Raw genomic sequence first — 23,207 nt, 5'->3', positions numbered from 1 at the left:
TTATACAACAAAAAGTTGTCTCAGGATTCACTTCAAAACTGAATGAAACACCTAATGAAAAGCGTATAGAAAACAAGCAGGAGATAATATTGGGATGAAGTGAGATGGTAAAAGTTGGAGAGGTGTAATTATAACGCTTCTTATTTGATGTATATTATGCCACATACAAGGACACATGTCCTATGCAGCTGTGGTCTGAGGGACAAGAAAGAACCTGGTATCCCCGGCCAGGCCTCCCTAATCACGAGTCCACCCTATGTGGTGATGGATTTAGTGCCACGCGCCCATAAAATCAAGCCACATTTTCCGTCGGGCTGAGGGTCCGGACGATGGGTGTGAGGGGTTTAATTACAATTAGGCTATTCCACGTGATGGCCCTTGCGCAGGGTTTTAAGTCGCAATTAACTACAAATTGCATGCCGACCCATCTCCGCGGATCGACAAATAATTAAACTTTGCGTGCAACGTGCGCCCCCATCGTGCGCCCCCCCCCCCCCCCCATCATGGAGACATACGTCTTCATCTGGAGAGGCACCCGGGTTAAAGAAAATCAAAGCAGAGGGTTGAGCAGAACGTCGATACCAGTGATATGTGTCTCAAGGGAGGGTAGGATGAATACTGAGATTCTGCTCACTTGTGTCTTTTCTCTGCAAATTGGGTTAGGCGGTTAGTCGAGGGACAATTAAAGCATAATGGAAGAATAGTTCTTTATCAAATTACACTGAACAAAAATACAAACACAACATGTAAAGTGTTGGTCCCATGTTTCATGAGCTAAAATAAAAGACCCCAGAAATGTTTCATATGCACAAAAAGCTTATTTCTCTTAAATTGTGTGCACAAATGTATTTACATCCCTGTTAGTGAGCGTTTCTCCTTTTCCAAAATAATCCATCCACCTGACAGGTGTGGCAAATCAAGAAGCTGATTACACAGGTGCAACTTGGGCTTGGGACAATTAAAGGCCACTCTAAAATGTGCAATTTTGTCACACAACACAATGCCTGATGTCACAAGTTGAGGGAGTGTGCAGTTGGCATGCTGACTGCAGGAATGTCCACTAGAGCTGTTACCAGATCATTTAATGTTAGTTTCTCTACCACAAGCCACCTCCAATGTAATTTTAGAGAATTTAGCAGTATGTCCAACCGGCCTTACAACCGCAGACCACGTGTATGGTGTCGTGTGGGTGAGTGGTTTGCTAATGTAAACGTGAACAGAGTGTTCCATGTTGGCGGTGGGGTTATGGCATGGGCAGGCATATGCTACGGACAAAGAACACAATTGCATTTTATCGATGGCAATTTGAATGCAGAGAAACTGTGACGAGATCCTGAGGCCCATTGTCGTGCTGTTCATCCGATACCCTAACCTCTTGTTTCAGCATGATAGTTGTGGCAAATGTTGGCCACACCAGATACTGTTTTCCGATCCATGCCCCTACCTTTTTTAAAAAAGGTATTTGTGACCAACAGATGCATATCTGTATTCCCAGTCATGTGAAATCCATAGATTAGGGCCTACGGAATGTATTTATATTGGACTGATTTCCATATAGTAAAATGTTTGAAATTGTTGCATGTTGCATTTATATTTTTGTTTAGTATAAATTAAAGGAATATATTTCTCATAGCCCTTCAGGCCCTGCAGAGAAACTGGTGTGGTCTAGTGATAAGATGAAAAACGGCAGTAACCTAAGTTAATAATGGTTAAGGGGCAATGTGTAATGGTAGTGCATTGTCAAATTAGCCTACAAGGCCCCTAGGCCCCCCAGACTCGTGTGGTCTAGTGATATTGAGATGAAAAAACGGTGGAGGGCAAGCAGTAAGTTACCTTAGTCAGGTATAATATGAGATGAATAGGGCAGAAGAGTAGCCTATAGTCACCATAAAACCTGCACCTGACTGCGCTGAGCTCAACTTCCTGTCCAAACACTACAGCTGTGAAATACACTGTGTGCGTCCTGACACTGCGCTGAGCTCAACTTCCTGTCCAACACTACAGATGTGAAATACACTATTTGCCTTCCAAATGGCATCTTATTCCGATTGTAGTGCACCACTTTGACCATGGGCAATAGGGCTCTGGTCAAAAGAAGTGCACTATATAGGGAATAGGGTGCCAGTTGGGATGCATTCTCTCTTCCTGGCTCAAATCTGCTGGCTAGGATGAAAAGAAAAGTAGGACTGTAAGATGAAACGGGACAGAAATATCAAGGTATTTGAAGTTTAAGGTGCACTAAGTCATCATAACGGGGGTTGGGGCTTTATCAAATAAGCAGGAGCCGGACCCCAAACGCCAAGCTAAGCAGTCCGCATTGAAATGCCACATTTAAGAAGATCTGCCATTAGGTCCATTCATTGTGAGAGGGAAGTGTGTGTGGCCGAGGCCTTGAGACATACATTTAGAAGAAGTCAGGGATTTCATTGTGCCTTTGCATATTGGGTGTTCGCTGCTGGTGCAGTTCTTACCGATTTAAGCAAAAATGGACATCAGCACGCGGGAGATCCACATAGCGAGTGGGAGATTATTTGAGCAGGGTGGGCACAAGCGCAAGCTTTGGGCGAAGTTAACCCTCTTCTATCCAAAGTCTTCTCCTTGGTCTGTGTGTGTGTGTGGGGGGGGGGGGGGGGGGGGGGGGGGGGTGTTAAGGTTATCAGAGACAGAGTTTTTGTGGCCATCTTAAATGCTAGTCTTAAGGAATCAGTTTCAATTTCTAGAGGGACACAGAGTCACATGCACACTTTATGAAGCCAATAGAAGGTCAACAGAAAGAGGCAACATGTTAAATGGAGATTTGACAGAAAACCCTACATACTTGCCTACTACTACATGTTGTAAGACGTTTGCCAAAGCTTACGTTGAGTCAGTGAAAAAGTAAGTTTCTTTATCCAATACTTGCACATCTTGAATCTATGAGACATGAAGATAATGTAGGGGGAGAGGTAATTGACCGAAGGAAATAAAATAGTTGGACGAGTGAGGAGAGAGAGCTAATGAATCATTTCTCACAAAGAAACTGATCTTTATTAATGGAATAGCCACTTTATAATAAGTTAGCATTTTTTATGCTACTGCTATCTACCGGGGAGAAAAAACACACATAACACCCCCCCCCCCCCCCCACACACCTCTCTCTCTCTCTCTCCTCTCCCTTTTCTTGTGCGCTTTTACAAAACATTCAAATATTGATCTTAATTAGGCTTTGCCGAGCTCAGCAGCCTGTGTTGAGGGTTTGAGACAAGCAGCAGCAGACACCTGTCTAAGGCACTTACATCTTCAGCAAGAGGGAGAGGGAGTAGGGAAACAAGATGGAATGGAAGGATGGAAGAGTGATAGCTCCCGGTCTCCTACAGTGGCGTAGCGCGAAATTGCCCGCAAGGTTTCGAGCAAGCCCCCCTCTCCAAACTTTTTTTGTTGCCATGGGACACAGAAAAACATTTGTAGTTTAACCTGTCTGGGGTATGTGGGACGATTTCGTCCCACCTACGTAACAGCTACTGATATTCCAGTGGCGCGATTTTTGAATCGTTAGAAATACTATTACTTCAATTTCTCAAACATATGACTATTTTACAGCTATTTAAAGACAAGAATCTCGTTAATCTAACCCCACTGTCCGATTTCAAAAAGGCTTTACAACGAAAGCAAAACATTAGATTATGTCAGCAGAGTGCCCAGCCAGAAAAAATCAGACAGCCATTTTTCAAGCTAGCATATCATGTCACATAAACCCAAACCACAGCTAAATGCAGCACTAACCTTTGATGATCTTCATCAGATGACACACCTAGGACATTGTGTTATACAATACATGCATGTCTGTTCAATCAAGTTCATATTTATATCAAAAAAGAGCTTTTTGCATTAGCATGTGACGTTCAGAAAACGCATAACCCCCGGCAAACTTCCGTTGAATTTACTAACAGTTTGCTAAATTACTCACGATAAACGTTCACAAAAAGCATAACAATTATTTTAAGAATTATAGATACATTACTCCTCTATGCACTCGATATGTCCGATTTTAAAATAGCTTTTCGGATGAAGCACATTTTGCAATAATCTAAGTACATAGCCGGCATTACAGGGCTAGCTATTTAGATACCCACCCAGGTCAGCATCCACCAAAATCACATTTCCTATAAGAAAAATGTTCTTACCTTGCTTGTTCTTCATCAGAATACACTGCCAGGACTTCTACTTCAATAACAAATGTTGGTTTGGTCCCAAATAATCCATCGTTATATCCAAACAGCGACGTTTTGTTCGTGAGTTCTAGAATGCTTCTTCCCGGTTTCGCGCATGGCGCATTGGCGTGTCAAAAATGTCTAAATATTCCATTACCGTACTTCGAAGCATGTCAACCTCTGTTTAAAACCAATTTTTATGCCATTTTTGTCGTAGAGAAGTGATAATATTCCGACCGGGAGTATGCATTGAGCCTAAACAGCCGAATAAAATTTCTCCTCAGAAGCGACTCATGCACGCGCATCATTCAAAGGTCCTCGGAGCATCCACTTACAAAAGGCGATAATATGTTTCAACCTGAGGCTCCCTCGTAAACCTTCAGTTATTTCGCGGGCTCTGAGAGCCTATTGGAGCCCTGGGAATTGTCACATTACAGCTAAGATCCTTACTTTTCAATAAAAAGATGCAAGACGCACGACTCCTTGTCAGACAGGGTACTTCCTGCTTGAAACCTTGTCAGGTTTTTGCCTGCCATAGGAGTTCTGTTATACTCACAGACACCATTCAAACAGTTTTAGAAAATTCAGAGTGTTTTCTATCCAAACCTGAACAATAATATGCATATTCTAGCTTCTGAGTTGGTGTAGGAGGCAGTTAAAAATGGGAACATATTTTTCCAAAATTCTCAATACTGCCCCCTAGCCCAGACAGGTTAATAGCTAATCTCATGCTATTTTTAAGCAATAAGGCACGAGGTGGTGTTGTATATGGCCAATATACCATGGCTGTTCTTACGCACGATGCAATGAGGAGTGCCTGGATACAGCCCTTAGCCTTGTTATATTGGCCATACCCCTCCGGGGCCTTATTGCTAATATAAACTGGTTACCAACTTAATTAGAACAGTAATATTTTATCAAATATGTTCCGTAATACCCATGGTCTGATACACCGTGGCTTCCAGCCAAATCAGCATTCAGGGCTCGAACCACACAGTGTATTACACATTTTGCCACGAGGCTGAGAGAAAATGTTGCTGTTTTAGAGCACAATAATTCTTGAAAGACGGGACAATCTAAACTTTCTCCCCACAGATATTTGTCTTAATATATATGCTTGATAGACCAAAGTATCAGCTATCACACAATAACCCCCAAAAATGTCTTCATAAAATGCAACTTGTCGGATTTACCATGCCAAGAGTGTGCAAAGCTGTCATCAAGGCAAAGGGTGGCTACTTTGAAGAATGTTAAATATAACATATATTTTGATTTGTTTAACACTGGTTACTACATGATTCCATATGTGTTATTTCATAGTTTAGATATCTTCACTATTATTCTACAATGTAGAAAATAGTAAAAAAAAAAATAAAGACCCTGGAATGAGTAGGTGTCCAAACTTTTGACTGCTACTGTATACATTTTTTTCTTCTTCATTGTAGTGGTATACACAGTAGCATTTTTTTTAATCGCAGTTTCTTTATAACTAAAACCTAATTGAATGTAACATATTTGAACCAAAATTAATATTACATCTTAACCTATCAGGCAGATGGAGTTGACAGTTTATGGTTGTGACCATGGTGATTACAATATTGTTTGTTTAAACTTTACATACCATGAGTGGTCTTTTTGCACAACAAGTAATGAGGACATGAATAAGGGCTCCTTATGGTATAGTTGACCTTGCTCATTCCTGATTAATTTAGGATTTTAGACCAAATCTCCGGACACATCTTTTAGAAATCAAACCCTCGTGGGGTTTGGGGTGTGTGCTTCCTTTTCTTTAAAAAATATTTTATTTGTCATAAAAAAATAAATAATCCACACCAGATACAAACATACACATGCAACCATCAACTTACAGATGCACACAAACAACGACTACATCTGATCAGCACAGACCCTCATGCTCCCATGCCTAGTGCCTGCATTATTGATTGCCACATGGCCTTAAATTGTACCAATTAGTTTTTCCGGTCCACCAAATGCTACTGTAGAATTTTAGCAACCAGGAAAGCGATTTCTGCATATTACATCTTTAAGACATGACTACATTGTAGTGTAGAATTTGTGAATTTTGTCTCGTGTTACAATCATGTCCAGCTGTCTCTCTCCACTGTCAATAGATCACATAGAGAATCAGGTGGATTAGTCACATGCACACATTGATGGTTACAGTGGGCAGAACTTGTGTGCACTTTCTGCATCTAGATATATTGAGAAAAAAAAGACAGTGAAAGAAAGAGTAGTCGTTGTTTCCTAATCATCCAATCCTGTCCTCGTTCCAGCTTGGTCGCTCAAGATCCACTGTGAAATTCGACGACTGTCCAGGTAAGCAGGACGTCGGGAGATTACTACAAAACCGGCCACTAGGGGAAAGGGTGAGTGCTATAACCACCAAGTAGGCTTGGGGTTTTCTACGGCGTTGTAGACGGGGATGGCGGATGGTTGTAAGCCATAAGCTCCGGCTCCGAGGGTCGCGAGCTCTGGCTCCGAGGGTCGCGAGCTCTGGCTCCGAAGGTCGCGAGCTCTGGCTCCGAGGGTCGCGAGCTCTGGCTACGAGGGTCGCGAGCTCTGGCTACGAGGGTCGCGAGCTCCGGCTCCGAGGGTCGCGAGCTCAATTCCAGTTCTAGGCACTGTTTTTTGTTTTAACCCTATCACAAACCTCAATCCTTACCTTAAAATAACTGCCCACAGGAAATCTTACTTTGAAGAGTTCATATTCTGTTAACTCATAACCAAATGATGTTGTTGACTCGTCCTATACTCGTATTTGTGACCAAAGCATATATTGGAGAAAAAAACACAAAGAAATCCACCTCAAACTTCTATCTCAAACAGACCATTTAAAAAAAATGCTTGCAATGTCCTCATAGAACATGATGTCATCTCCCTGAGAAGGATGAGCTGGCTAATCAGCGGTCTAGAGGAGAATGAGCTAGCCAATCAGCGGTCTACTTGCATGGATATTTTTTATGACCGGTATACGTCCACACCATTCTGTTGTTGGGGAAACCCACACCATTCCAACTCAGAAAAGCAGTTTTTTAGCATACCTAATAAAAACAAATTGGAAAGAAAAACATTTATATTGTATGCATATTTAATAGAAATCTGGAAACACTGGGCAGTTACTTTAACGGTTGAGTTAATGCCTAAACTTAACCTTGGAGTTGTTTTGCTTTAACCCTATCCCAAACCTTAACCCTTGACTTAGTCATTCGGAATGAATGCCTCATCTTAAACTTTGACATTTTACGTTTATGGACAAACGGATTCTGCAGTGAGAGCTTGTTGCACATTCATCCTGTAAGATACATAGTAAATATTGTTGCATAGTGTTTTTTGGGAAGTCACTTCTTGCATTGGGGGGCAGTTATACATAAGGTGATGGGTCAGATCATAGGTTACATTTCAATTATTAAGTCAATCTCAATATTACTTGGATTTAAAAGGAATAGCGCTGAGACTGGTGCAAAAAAATATGGTGGAAGGAAACTCGTGTTTCACCCATGTTCACACCACTGATGCATAGTGGTTTACGCCAATCAAATGCCTTTTAACTTGTAAGAATAATCAAGTTAGCCACCTAGCCATTTTTCCCCGGTTCAGCTAGTGATAGTGGTGCACAAGCTAGACCTATTGGAAACATTGCCATCTCCTAACATCATTTGCCTGCTAGATTCAGGAGCTTGAACCCCCCCAAAAGCTTGAAAACCTCCATTAGATTTTTACCAAAAGTTTAGGAAGAAAACTAACTGAACATAATTCATGATGGTTTTTATTGAATTTTAGTTCGTTTTGGAGTCAAATAGGATAGTTTTAGTTTTGTAAATTATTTTATTTCAGTTTATTAAATCGTTTTTTCATGATTCGTTTTTGTATTCGTTTCAGTTTTAGTTTAGCTACTACAATAACCTTGGTCTACATTGTGTGTGTGAGCTCCTTAGCGTGAATTAATGCTCTGTGTTGCCGTGGTAAGCTCCGGGGTGTGAACATGCTCCCCAGGGCGACGCAACAGTCATTTGTCACTGTGACGACGCCTCGGTTAAATAGCGTATTAATGGTCAAAATATCAGGAGCTGTACACATATATACATATACACACACACTAGAGACACACACACACTAGAGACACACACACACACACAAACACACAAAGGGCGTAGTAATAGTTTTATTATCAGGGGCTGCTTTGGGCTCAGTAGGCAGGTAATGGATGGATTACACATCCCTACATCCTCTCTGTGCCACTCTCCATCTCCCTACACACTAATTATATGACACAAAGAGACGGTGTGAGAGAGACCGAGCACGATCAAGGAGAAGAGAACGATCTTGGAGAGGGATGGAAGATGAGAGAAGGTAGGAGGGAGAGAGGTTGGTGGGTAATAGTTATTTTATCAGAAGGATGGGCCTTAAAGCAGACAATCAGAGGCTAGCACACCCCCCCCCCCCGACCCAAGAGCAAAACAAAGTCCAACAAAGGCATGTACAGTAATAACATACATTTTATTCCAAATTCGTCAATCTCCAGTTTACAAAAAAAAAAACATGTTCAAATATCAATACAATCTGTATTACAAACATCATTGCTGTATGAAATGTATGAGTCCATAAAGCAAACTTTTAGCTACATTAAAGACCCTGAGTATGGTTGAGAGCAGATACAGATATGGGTCTGAGAAACGTCAGAGCTTCCATAAGCATTCAATACATACGTCTCTGGAGTATTTTCAAAGCTCACTTGGTGTTCAGGCAGTATCCATTCTAGTTCCTGTAGTTCTAGAGTCGAGGCTTGATCTGCAGTATTCTCTCTGTGGAGGACAGACAGACAGACAGGCAAGACAGAAACAGACTGAGATTAAAGATATCAACAAAACTAACATGTCAGACAGCAGAGAGATCGCTCTACAACCACAGGGGTGTACAAAACGACAGGCTGTGTGTGTGTGTGTGTGTGTGTGTGTGTGTGACTGATGGTGTGCCTGAGGATGTGAATGGGTGAAACGCAGGGCTCTCTTTCCTACTGAAAGCCTGAGTGATGGCATCTCCGCTGATGAGCAAACTGGGAACTGAATGAATGGGAGAACAGGGGTGTGTGTGCATGCGTTATGTAAAGTTATGTAAAGTGGAGAGCAGGGCTGTGGCGGTCATGAAATGTTGTCAGACGGTTATTGTCATGCAAAAGCCTGCCGGTATCACGGTAATTGACCATTAATTAACATAAAAAAAGTTTAGCATCTCCAGGCCTCCACACACACAAGCTGCTGATGTGTGCCTTTGGAATCTACATTTAAAAAGTGTAATAAATCAATTTAACATACACAATCAAAATAAATCCATAATTTATTTTTGTCAGTTCTAAAGAAAAATTATGTTATGAAGAAAATGCATTTCAGAAGAACAGAATATGAGTTTGCCTACTGTATGTTATCTGTGCATATGCGCCATGCCGTAAGCAGTAGGCTTGTTGATTTAGCTGACAATATATGCCTATAAGTCCCATGCCATTATTTTATATTGTATGATTTTATAGTAAGAAGAATATAATTGAACCTAGCTGAATAAAATAGAAAGGATATTCTTACCAATCTGGAGCAAGTGCGCATATAAAGTGGCTACGATGAGCATGAAAGTGATCATTTGAAACAGGTCTTCTACACACGATTAAGAGTTATTTGGCAGCTTTAGTTGTAAATGATACGAACCTTAGAATGTCTTAGAAATCAAAACATATTCGGAAAGTATTCAGACCTCGACTTTTTCCACTTTGTTACGTTACAGGCGTATTCTAAAACGGCTTTTTAAAAAATTGTTCTCCTCTACACACAATACCCCATCATGACAAAGTGAAAACAGGTTTTAAGATTTTTTATTTTTTTGCAAATGTATTGAAAATAAAAAAAACAGATACCTTATTTACATAAGTATTCAGACTCTTTGCTACGAGACTCGAAAATGAGATCAGGTGCATCCTGTTTCCATTGATCAACCTTGAGACGTTTCTACAACTTGATTGAAGTCCACACGTGGCAAATTCAAATGATTGGACATGATTTGGAAAGGCACACACCAGTCAATATAAGGTCCCACAGTTGACAGTGCATGTCAGAGCAAAAACCAAGCCATGAGATCGAAGGAATTGTCCATAGAGCTCAGAGACAGGATTTCTTCGAGGCACATATCTGGGGAAGGGTACCAAAATATTTCTGTAACTTTGAAGGTCCCCAAGAACACAGTGGCCTCCATCATTCTTAAATAGAAGAATTTTGGAACAACCAAGACTCTTCCTAGAGCTGGCCGCCCAGCCAAACTGAGCAATCGGGAGAGAAGGGCCTTGGTCAGGGAAGTCCCCAAGGACCCGATGGTCACTGCTCCAGAGTTCCTCTCTAGAGATGGGATCAGAAGGACAACCATCTCTACCAATAAGGCCTTTATGGTAGAGTGGTCAGACGGAAGCCACATGACAGCCCGCTTGGAGTTTGCCAAAACGCACCTAAAGACTCTCAGACCATGAGAAACAAGATACTCTGGTCTGATGAAACCAAGTTTGAACTCTTTGGCCTGAATGCCAAGCGTCACGTCTGGAGGAAACTCGGCACCATCCCTACGGTGAAGCATGGTTGTGGCAGCATCATGCTGTTGGGATGTTTTTCAGCACCAGGGACTGGGAGACTAGTTAGGATCGGGGGAAAGTTGAACAGAGCAAATTACAGAGATTCTTGATTAAAACTTGCTCTAGAGCGCTCAGGACCTCAGACTGGGGCAGAGGTTCACCTTCCACCTTTTTTGTATTTCATAAATTAGATTAAAAAAATAAAAATAAAACTGTTTTGCTTTGTCATTTTGGGGTATTGTGTGTAGATTGAGGGGGAAAAAATATATAATCAATTTTAGAATAAGGCTGTAACGTAACAAAATGTGGAAAAAGTCAAGAGGTCCGAATGCACAGTATGGGCTGCATGATGTGACTATAGGCTAATTGATGATTTGAGAAAGTCAGAAAAAAAAGCTTTCCCGCTAGTTTGTTGATCAATGACGCCAGATAGGCAACTTCAGTTTGATAGCGGAGTTGTGCTTAATATGAGCAGATGAGAAATAAATAAATATAAACATAATAAACCCTTATTTCACTCTAAACCAATTATGTACCAAAGACATCTTAAATCGGTTTTGTTTTATGTTTTCTGCAATGCGTAATATGCGGTAGGCTATGTATTGTATAACAGCACAATCCATTTAATTACGTTTTTTTCCCCCCAGGCTTGGGCTCATAAGCCTATGCATATGCATAAGCTCTAAAATGCACAAGGGTGTTTTGAATTAATCATCACCTTAGAAAGCGCTGTCCGTCTCACTGTGTTGAAACATCCACAACAACCATGTTTTACACTCAGTTTCAAACTGCTTTTGAACTTCTTTCTTCAAATTGATCATCACAGTGAGGTGAGTTTTAAAAGCATGATACTGTTTTGATGATAAGTGTTTGATGTGACTTTTCCATTGCATTTGCATTGACGTCAGAGTGGTTAGAGGGACAATAGAGCCCTGAGTACCAGTCCATGAGGACCTGATGGTAGTTAGCGAATTGGATACTACCAACGCATGTCCAGAGTGCGTGAAAGGAGATTCCCGTGACTCAATGGTCACATGGAATTTTACTACGGTCATGACTCATGACTGCTGGTGTGGCAGTAATACGGTCACTGCAACAGCCCCAGTGGAGAGGAACTTGTTTGGATTCTTTCCACCCTTAACAAGCCACAGGGGTGTGGAAAGTGTGTGAAGGTGTGTGTGTGTTGGGGGATAAACCAGCGCTCATTAGTAACACTTAACTGCACTGGACACAGAGTTGAAGGTGGTCTGTGTGTGTATGTGTGTGTAACCGACCACTTGCTGTGTCTCAGGAGGATCGTGTGTTTGTGTGCCTAAGTGTGTGTGTATGGTGTGTGTGTGTGTGTGTGTGTGTGTGTGTGTGTGTGTACAGTGCATTCGGAAAGTGTTCAGACCCCTTCACTTTTTCCACATTTTGTTACATTACAGCCAGTGGTGGAAACAGTACTCAATTGTCATACTTGAGTAAAAGTAAAGATACCTTAATAGAAAATGACTCAAGTAAAAGTCACCCAGTAAAATGCTAAAATATAAATAGTAAAGTAAAGTACAGATACCCCCAAAACTACTTAAGTAGTACTTTAAAGTAGTTTTACACCACTGGTTACAGCCTTATTCTAAAATTGATTAAATAGTCCCCCCTCCACCCCATCAATCTACACACAATACCCGATAATGACAAAGCAAAAACAGTAAAAACTGAAATATCAGACCCTTTTCTCAAGACTTTGTTGAAGCACCTTAGGCAGCAATTACAGCCTTGAGTCTTCTTGGCAGTAGGACAAAAAAAATGTATCTTGGCCGACCGAAGGTCGTCTGATCTTTCGACCAATCTGTTGGTCAACATTTTTAAACGTGCATCTTTCCATATATAGACACACCCTATGTTTGAATAAAATCAACTATATGCATTGAGCTTGTCCGATGCTTAAAGTTTACGGTTTGATGAAATAAGTCAAATGCCTCAAGAGGGCGACAGTTATGGTTTTCATATGCACATTTTGGTGAAACAGATTCGTTTAATGTATAATAACATCTTCATATGTCAAAATCATTGTCATGTGGTTAATCAAAATTTGATCCAAATCTAAATGAAAATGATACAAACCTAAAAAGTAAAGCCTACATTGGCGCCCAGGCCAAGTAACCTTTAGGTCTACTTCTATGCGTGCACGTCCTTACGCAACATTGACAGGAGAGCTCCAAACCAAAGAAAATTACTAAATTGACAAAACTCATAAATGGAATGAAATAAACCAACACTTTTTCACAAGTGTAATATAGGTTGTGGACTCCGCAAACAATGTGTCCACTCCGATAATGAGAACGGGAAGACCGGAATAATATTGAACGCATTAAAATAAATTACCGTAACCGAAGTAACAAACATTGTAGACGAAAATTCCTATAATTTAACGGTAAATGTACTACAGGTGATATATACAATGAACGTGTACAAACGGGGGGAGAGAGAGCGCAATCTGGAGAGAGAAATGCATCTGGGTGCATGGTCAATCTGTCGTCTGCATTGGCCCGGCAGCATTTAACGTTGATATGGCCTCAGCATACTTCTTGCGCTTCGCAGAGCAGTGCAGAGCTGTTGTCAAGGTGAGTTTGTGTTCATACAGGATGTCAACCAATCATGTCAATGCGGACCTATAGAGAGCCCTCCGCATTGTTAAAAAAATGTGGGAGGCGCATGGCGATGCGGTACGGAGCTCGATTTGGCCTCTGCATGCCTCTGGAGGCGCCGCAATTGCGTCACGCCGTCCACATGCAGCCTAAGACAACATTTTCAGATGAAGGATTAGTCCATCCTTCTGACTGGTACTGTAAATATTTGTTACTGCTCGACTAAAGCAATCTCGGGTGACCAACAACCTAACGACCGAACAATAGACCAGTCGACTAATTGGGGTCAGCCCTACTTGGCACACCTGTAGTTGGGGAGTTTCTCCCATTCTTCTCTGCAGATAATCTCAAGCTCTGTCAGGTTGGATGGGGAGCGTCGCTGAACAGCTATTTTCAGGTCTCTCCAGAGATGTTCTATCGGGTTGAAGTCTGGGCCCTGGTTGGGCCACTCAAGGACATTCAGAGACTTGTCCCGAAGCCACCCTTGCATTGTCTTGGCTGTGTGCTTCGGGTTGTTGTCCTGTTGGAAGGTGAACCTTACCGCAGTCTGAGGTCCTGAGTGCTCAGGTTTTCATCAAGTATCTCTCTGTACTTTTCTCTGTTCATCTTTCCCTCGATCCTGACTAGTCTCTCAGTACCTGTGGCTGAAAACATCCCCACAACATGATGTTGCCACCAGGTGTGTGCCTTTCCAAATCATGTCCAATCAATTTACCACATTGATCATCTCAAGGATGATCAATGGAAACAGGATGCACCTGAGCTCAATTTTGAGTCTCATAACAAAGGGCCTGAATACTTATGTAAATAAGGTATTTACATTTTTCATTTGTAATCCATTTTCAAACATTTCTAAAAAACTGTTTCCTCTTAGTCATTATGGGGCATTGTGTGTAGATTGATGAGGGAAAAAATTATTTAATACATTACAGCCTTATTCTAAAATGTAACAAAATGTGGAAAAAAGTCAAGGTGTCTGAATACTTTCCGAATGCACTGTATATGGTCTGCCTCATTGTTCTTCTTTGTCTGTATATACTGAGTTTTTGCTGTGACTGGTAGCTGCTCTGTACCCTGCTACCACTGTACCCAGACATTAAAATAGCCTTCCGTGCCCATGGGAGACTGCCACAGGGCACCACAGCAGCTATAGACTGAGCTCTGACTGCTGTGTTCCCGGAAGGGAGCCCTGGTTCCAAATAAGCCCTGGCTCTACACACTCACACATATACACCCCAGTCAGCATGTGCTACAGCCAGCTAACCCAGACAGGAATAACCAATGATGCAGGCAAGACCCTCTGCAGGATTTAAAGACATACTAAAGCTGGGATGAAGTGAGGGTTAAGGAGGAGAATAGAGAGAGAGAAGAGAAGAAAGAGGGGGACACAGGGGAGAGAGAGGGGGGGATGACAGATGGAGAGAGACTGAGTTCCAGAGTCCATGTAAAGGGAGCAAGATACATTGAGATGAAGTGAAGGAGAGAGATCCCATGTGCGTGAGATATATATATATATGTGTGTTTGTGTATGTGTGTGTGTCATGGTAGCTAGCGGTAAGGGAGTGCCATGCAGGATGTCCAGATCACACAGGGGCAGCTAAAGGTGAAAGGTCAGAGTTGTTTCCTGGAGAAGAGAGACTAAATATGAACCGAAACAGACATGGAGAGAGGGATGGTGACAGAGTGAGGGAGAGAGGGATGACAGATGGAGAGAAAGTGAGAGAAAGCTTCTGGTGTAATTTACAGTCGCCGTCTTCCTGGTATTTACTTAGAAATGTAATGGTAATATGCTAATAACATAGTAATGTATTAACACTTTCTTTTGGAGTTATTACATCATGTACTGTACCGCAAGGTACTACTTAGTATTAGGTAGAAACAGATTGTTTATTTCTTTCAAGCAAAATGTAGACATTGTTAAAATGTACCGTTACTGAAAGATAATATGAGAAGGAGGGCAATAGAAAGAGAATTGAAGTGGTAAGTTCATTTGTGGTGTCTGTCTGTTTCTTCACTACTGGACAGTGAGAGTAAATGTGTGTGTTAGTGTGTGATTGAGGGTTCCTCTATGTCAGGGAGGGGCAGAGGCAGGTGGACATAGAAGAGAGAGTAGGCGACTGGGGGAGGCCGACAGGGGGAATGAGGGAGGGTGACGGGGGAGGGAGGCCCTCTTCTAATCCTCTATCTGTCAGTCTGTCAACAGAGAGCCCAGCTGTGCCTCCCTCTTGCCCCAAACCTAAATATTATTACCTCTCTCCCACTAAGCACTATTACACTTCCAGCTAAGTATTATCATACTCAAATATTACCTTCTACTGCAACCATTATCAACGTCCTAAAAGTACCTAAGTACCCCAATATCAGGGCGTTCCTAAACCTTATTTCCTCATCCACTAATATTTACCCCATGGCAATGGTGCCCTCAGGGGTCCGTGCTTTGTCCCCTCCTGTACTCCCTGTTTGCGCACGACTCCAACATCATTATTAAGTTTGCTGACGACACAACGGTGGTAGGCCTGATCACTGACGAGGATGGTGTGGTGCCAGGACATCAACCTTTCCCTCAACGTCAGCAAGACAAAGCAACTGATCCTGAACTACAGGAAATGGAGGGCCGCCCCCATGCACATTGACGGGGCTGTAGTGGAGCGGGTTGAGAGCTTCAAGTTCCTCAGTGTCCACATTACTAAGGAATTAACATGGTCCACACACACCAACAGTCGTGAAGAAGGCACGACGACGCCTCTTCCCGCTCAGGAGGCTAAAAAGATTTGGCATGGGCCTTCAGATCCTCAAAAAGTTATACTGCTGCACCACTGACAACATCTTGACTGGCTGCATCACTGCTTGGCATGGCAACTACTTGGCATCCGACCGCAAGGTGCTCCAGAGGGTAGTGCGTATGGCCCAGTACATCACTGGGGCTGAGCTCCCTGCCATCCAGGACATCTATACCAGGTGGTATCAGAGGAAGTCACTAAACATTTTCACAGACGCCAACCACCAAAGACTGTTCTCTCTGCTACTGCATGGCAAGCGGTACCAATACACCAAGTCTGAAACCAACAGGACCCTAAACAGCTTCTACCCCCCGAGCCATAAGACTGCTAAACAGTTAACCAAATAGCTAACCCGGACTATCTGCATTGACTATTTTGCCCTAAATATTTTGATTCATCACATACACTGCTGCTACTGCTTATTATCTATTCTGTTACCTAGTCACTTTACTCCTAAGTAAAGGGCCCGTAAGTAAACATTTCACTGTTAGTCTACACCTGTTTATGAAGCATGTGACAAATAATTTGAATGGATCTTGATTTGATCTTTTTTTTTTTTTATCCATTCAACATCTTTCCTCGATTAGCAGTGGACCATCTGAGCAATGTTTTAAAAACATGGGGCAGTTGGAAGAATCACAGTGGTCGCTATGATTACCACAATTTTCCAATGCCCTGTTTGATGAGCCCACCCCTCCAGGTCATAGGAGTCAACATTGCGTCCATAGAGGCAGTTTCCTGACCTCTGTAGGACACAACCCTGAACTAGACTAACTTTCCTGGTCACTGTATCACCTCTCACCTGTGACCTCTGCCCCGTCGGCAGGGGGCGTGTCCGGAGCGTCTGTGTCTTCGGGGGAGCTGGAGAGGGAGATGAACGACGGGAGCTTGGTCTTGTGAGGACCCAAGGAAGAAGACGAGGGTGTCCCTGGATCTGCCTGAGCAGAACTCTCTGCCGCCTGGTCATCAGGTAGAACCACTGACAGGCTAGGCCTGAAGAGAGGAGAGGGGGAAGTGGAAAAGGAGGAGATTAGAAAACATCGTTGACATCGAAATGTAATCTAATCTGTGCACATCTGGCAATATAAATTAATGTCTGTTTTTACTGTGTTGGTTTATGGTTGTTGCCTATGCATTTTCCAAAATGTCTGTTTTCAATTTGTAATGTAATCTATTTGCTCTGTTTTATTACATTTTAAAAAATATATAAATTGTATCTAATTAATTTCACTTTGTCATTTAATTATTTTGACAGAGGGCCTGTTCTTGACCTCTTGGTGCGGGCCTTCTTGGCCGGGGCAGCGGAGGGGCCTGTGGTGGGGTTGGGGTTAGGAGCGGTGCGTTTGGCCCTCTGACGGTGCTGGAGCTTACACTGGGCCCCTCGAGGACAGGAGCCACTACTGGAGAAGTCTGGACACACCAAGGTGTGCTTCTTCTTACACTGGAGGAGAGGACAGACCGATACCACTTATTATATCAAACACACAGGAGGTTAACATAACCCGAGAAGACAGTTTTAGACTGGTCTGTTACTACACGGAGTGTAAAAAACATGTTGTTTACTTCCTAATATTGAGTTAAACCCCCTTTTGCCCTCAGAAAAACCTCAATTCGTCGGGGCATGGACTCTACAAGGTGTCGAAAGCGTTCCACAGGGATGCTGGCCCATGTTGACTCCAATACTTGCCACAGTTGTGTCAAGTCGGCTGGATGTCTTTTGGGTGGTGGACCATTCTTGAAACCCAGCAGCGTTGCAGTTCTTGACACACTCAAACCGGTGTGCCTGGTACCTACTACCATACCCATTCAAAGGCACTTAAATATTATGTCTTGCCCATTCACCCTCTGAATGGCACACATACACAATCCATGTTTCAATTGTCTCAAGGCTTAAAAATCCTTCTTTAACCGCCTCCCTCCCCTTCATCTACACTGACTGAAGTGGATTTAACAGGTGACCTCAATAAGGGATCATAGTTTTCACCTGGATTCACCTGGTCAGTCTGTCATGTTCCTAATGTTTTGTATACTCAGTGTATGTGTTTCAAAGCTTTGTTTTTGAGTGTGTGTGTGCGCTTGAACATGGTCATCTTAAGAGCACTGCGTGTGCCTGAGTGAGTATACAGATGAAGGTCTGGTGAGAGTGTATGTGACAGTGAGAGTGTGTGTGACGGTGTAATATGGGCGTAAATTGGTAACTTCATTCTGAGGGAGATTCGATCCCTCCCACCTGTCAGAAAAGCTAATTATACTCACTATGGGGTGCGAGCCGTGTTTGTGTGTATGTGGTGTGTGGGGGGCAGCCTGGAGCAGGTTGGTCCAGAAATAGAGTGAGGTTGGGGGTAAGGGGTGTGCGTTTGTGTGAGGGGTGGGGGTCTGCAGATTGAGTTTCCAGGAACAGTTTGGACTCCAGTTCACCCCATGGTCCCCTCAGCCCTGAACCAGTCCGGGCACCCCTCTCCTCTCCCCGATGAGGCACCTCTCTCTCCGCTATACCCCCAACCCCTCACTATAGCCAGTACCACTAACTCCCAAACTCAGACCCCCTGCCCTTCTCCCACCCATGTTCCTGCACCCTAGGGGTCAGATCAGTGTAGGTCTTAGACTTATCTCACTTTCAGCTTTTCTGAGGCGGCAAACCAAAACACACAAAGTCACACCGTAATGCTATATGTTTTCATGCCCTAACGTAAACATTGACACTATTTGCCAAATTTAGCAAAGCCTGTCTGTCTCTATTATGTTATCAGTCTGTTACAATTCAAGAGTCTGAGAGCAGAGATGCAGATTGAAGACGCTTTACATTGTTTTTAATCAATCCAACCAAGAAGTGGTCGTCTTTAGACCAGGGAATGGGACCATACAAAGACTTACAACCGTTTTTAGAGCTTTTCTCCAGCGTAAGGAGAAGAGGGAAAACTGAGCCAAATGCCAAATCTACTAAGACTCAATTGCCAGCAGTCGAATACATTCTCATTTTCATAAAACACTGAAAAGAGGGAAAGAGAGCGAGAGCCAAGAAACGGAAGATAAAAAAAAAAAAAAGTGAAAGCGGACAGAACATCTTTATTCCACACCAAGTTAATCATTTTCCACTTGATTTAAGAAATGCTGGGACGTCTCAGGGGTCTATTAGAAGAGCTCTCTCTCCACTGCGTTCCAAACCAGGACGAGTCAGCACATTTACCATTACAGAGAGGGAGAGGGAGGGAAGAGAGGGGCAAAGAGGAAGGGAGATAAAGGAGGGGAAGAGAGAGGGGAGGGGGAGAGAGGGAGAGGAGAGAGGAGAGGGAAACGGAAGGGGGGGTGGATCGGGGTTCAAAGGAGATGAAGGGAAGTTGAAAGAGTGGTGGAGATGGAGAAACAAGAGAAAGGTGGGAGATCAAGGGAATGAGAGAAGGCGAAAGGGACCAAGAGGGTCCAAATTGGATAAAACGAGAGAGACAGGTGCAAAAGAGTAACACAGAATAGAAAAGCGGGAGAAGGTAGTGATGGGGGATATATATAAAAGAGAGAGAGAAAGAGTGTTAGGAAGGGAGGGATAGTGAGCGCGAGACAAAGCGAGAGATGGAACGAGAAAAGAGGATGGAGATGGAGAGGGAAGCGGGGTTAACCCGAGCTGCTGGAGTGTCTGCCTGCCTGCCCCATAGTGCCATCCTCAGCACTTCCTCCATCTGTAATTACTGCCTGCTATCCCTCCCACAGCCACCAGCTAGCAAGCACATGTGCACGCACAAACGCGAGCACACACACACACACACACACCAGACCTAAGCACTTCAGCTAATAGAATAAATATTAATGCCCTTTGGTTTTATATATCCTCATTTCTCTGTGCTATATTTAAATGAGGCCTGACAGTGTGAAAAAGCATGTGTTACACAGACACTCATAAACAACAACTGAGACAGAGAGAGGATTATAGGAGGGAGGGAGGGGATAGATGAACAGATATAGGATTGGTAGGGACAGAGACAGACGGAAAGAGAGGATAGGAGTGGGCATAGCGGTGAATGTGGAAACAGTGTGTGTATGGGAACTCTACATTTTTTGGGGGGGTCATGTGTGTCTGTGTGGCCTTGCACTGTTAACCTCTGGTCCTCAATGTGTCACTCAGACACTAGAATTATGTCACTATTGACAAGCCCTCACTCTCAACAGCTGTCCCTTCATACCCAGGGTTGTTTGGAGGACAGTTTATATGTTTGTGTGGAGAGTATGTCCACGAGGGTGTGTACAGTGGTGTAGCGGTGCCTGGAGAAGTGGGTATACACAAATTTTACCAAACATTTCCCAAACGGTGCACAAAGGAAAGGTGCCCTTTGTGAAAAAGGATTTGAGAAACAGCGACATACACTCTGAATGACCTAAAATGATACATCCCATTTTGGTCTTTCAAAGTCAGGCCAACCCAAGCTGCACTGTGCAAGTAGGTTAATAGTAGGCCTACTATTGAAACAGATAAATGAGGCTGTCAACTGAGTCAGAAATTCACAGGTTTGTTTTTGTTCTGTTCAGGCGGGCATGTATATGTGCTTTCTTGAGCAGGGGGACCTTGCGGGTGCTGCAGGATTTCAGTCCTTCACGGCGTAGTGTGTTACCAATTGTTTTCTTGGTGACATTGGTCCCAGCTGCCTTGAGATCATTGACAAGATCCTCCCGTGTAGTTCTGGGCTGATCCCTTTAAGAGTGTGCTCCTAATCTCAGCTCGCTGTACAGTGAGGGAAAAAAGTATTTGATCCCCTGCTGATTTTGTACGTTTGCCCACTGACAAAGAAATGATCAGTCTATAATTTTAATGGTAGGTTTATTTGAACAGTGAGAGACAGAATAACAACAACAAAAAATCCAGAAAAACTCATGTCAAAAATGTTATAAATTGATTTGCATTTTAATGAGGGAAATAAATATTTCACCCCCTCTCAATCAGAAAGATTTCTGGCTCCCAGGTGTCTTTTATACAGGTAACGAGCTGAGATTAGGAGCACACTCTCTTAAAGGGAGTGCTCCTAATCTCAGGTTGTTACCTGTATAAAAGACACCTGTCCAGAGAAGCAATCAATCAGATTCCAAACTCTCCACCATGGCCAAGACAAAAGAGCTCTCCAAGGATGTCAGGGACAAGATTGTAGACCTACACAAGGCTGGAATGGGCTACAAGACCATCGCCAAGCAGCTTGGTGAGAAGGTGACAACAGTTGGTGCGATTATTCGCAAATGGAAGAAACACAAAAGAACTGTTAATCTCCCTCGGCCCGGGGCTCCATGCAAGATCTCACCTCGTGGAGTTGCAATGATCATGAGAACGGTGAGGAATCAGCCCAGAACTACATGGGAGGATCTTGTCAATAATCTCAAGGCAGCTGGGACCATAGTTACCAAGAAAACAATCGGTAACACACTACGCCGTGAAGGACTGAAATCCTGCAGCGCCCGCAAGGTCCCCCTGCTCAAGAAAGCACATATACATGCCCGTCTGAAGTTTGCCAATGAACATCTGAATGATTCAGAGGACAACTGGGTGAAAGTGTTGTGGTCAGATGAGACCAAAAGGGAGCTCTTTGGCATCAACTCAACTCGCCGTGTTTGGAGGAGGAGGAATGCTGCCTATGACCCCAAGAATACCATCCCCACCGTCAAACATGGAGGTGGAAACATTATGCTTTGGGGGTGTTTTTCTGCTAAGGGGACAGGACAACTTCACCGTATCAAAGGGACGATGGACAGGGCCATGTACCGTCAAATCTTGGGTGAGAACCTCCTTCCCTCAGCCAGGGCATTGAAAATGGGTCGTGGATGGGTATTCCTGCATGACAATGACCCAAAACACACGGCCAAGGCAACAAAGGAGTGGCTCAAGAAGAAGCACATTAAGGTCCTGGAGTGGCCTAGCCAGTCTCCAGACCTTAATCCCATAGAAAATCTGTGGAGGGAGCTGAAGGTTCGAGTTGCCAAACGTCAGCCTCGAAACCTTAATGACTTGGAGAAGATCTGCAAAGAGGAGTGGGACAAAATCCCTCCTGAGATGTGTGCAAACCTGGTGGCCAACTACAAGAATTGTCTGACCTCTGTGATTGCCAACAAGGGTTTTGCCACCAAGTACTAAGTAATGTTTTGCAGAGCGGTCAAATACTTATTTCCCTCATTAAAATGCAAATTAATTTATAACATTTTTGACATGTGTTTTTCAGGATGTTTTTGTTGTTATTCTGTCTCTCACTGTTCAAATGAACCTACCATTCAAATTATAGACTGATCATTTCTTTGTCAGTGGGCAAACGTACAAAATCAGCAGGGGATCAAATACTTTTTTCCATCACTGTAAGGATTTTTGAGTGTAGTTACCCTTTAATATATGTGTTTGGTTAGTGATGTTTCTGTAGCACATGAGATGGAGTTTGCAAAAGCCTTTGAATCTACCAGAAGACGGTTAGGCCTATCATTAGCATCGCTATATTTTTCCTGTTCTTTAATTGTTTGAAACCTGGACGTTTTACTTCATATTATGAGGCATGTCTTAACTTGCTTCAAAGTAGCCTAAAGCCACAATCCCACCATAGAAATGTGGAGGCAATTATTTTATAAAGACATCCTCATATGCGTTCTCCTGTTCTATTGGCTTTCTTTCAACTTTATTTCATCGTCTAGCAGCCAAACGCATTATCAGTCATATTAGCAACCCATGATTGTTGTTGCATCTTTAGATCTCCCCACTTTCAAAATTTTAAATGGATTTTTTCCATCTCTGTCCATGAAATCGCTCGCATGTGTGGTGTGTATTTTAGAACTGTGTTTTCCTGCAAATTGCATTTTGGAACATTCGCTCCATTCTAGGCCTACTGCCGTGTTCACATTTCTGCGGTGAAAATGTGAAAAAATTATAGTTTATCATAATTTTAAGCTAAACATTCTGATCTGTTCCATCAGCCTTATTAATTGATATGGCGTAAACCTACCACTACACTACTTTGATACTCATCCT

The 23,207-nt window shown here is 43.0% G+C and overlaps 1 protein-coding gene across 2 annotated transcripts in view; it reads right to left on the bottom strand.

Annotated features, from left to right (window-relative positions):
* Positions 1–8,689: 8,689 nt before the first annotated feature.
* The window catches only part of LOC115192273 (zinc finger CCCH domain-containing protein 3-like), an 85,501-nt gene continuing 70,983 nt past the window's right edge, over positions 8,690–23,207 (bottom strand). For both annotated transcript variants that reach the window (XM_029750583.1, XM_029750584.1), the window contains 3 exons: positions 17,497–17,666; positions 17,028–17,218; positions 8,690–9,013 (listed from right to left, as the gene is read on the bottom strand). In XM_029750583.1, the coding sequence (XP_029606443.1) occupies positions 8,982–9,013; positions 17,028–17,218; positions 17,497–17,666 (393 nt within the window). In that variant the 3' untranslated portion in view covers positions 8,690–8,981. The remainder of the gene's footprint in view (positions 9,014–17,027; positions 17,219–17,496; positions 17,667–23,207) is intronic.

The sequence above is a fragment of the Salmo trutta genome, chromosome 4, assembly GCF_901001165.1.
Source record: "Salmo trutta chromosome 4, fSalTru1.1, whole genome shotgun sequence".
Lineage (NCBI taxonomy): Eukaryota > Metazoa > Chordata > Actinopteri > Salmoniformes > Salmonidae > Salmo > Salmo trutta.
The sequence above is the reverse complement of the archived record's forward strand: the minus strand, read 5'-3'. Positions and strand labels throughout refer to the sequence as shown.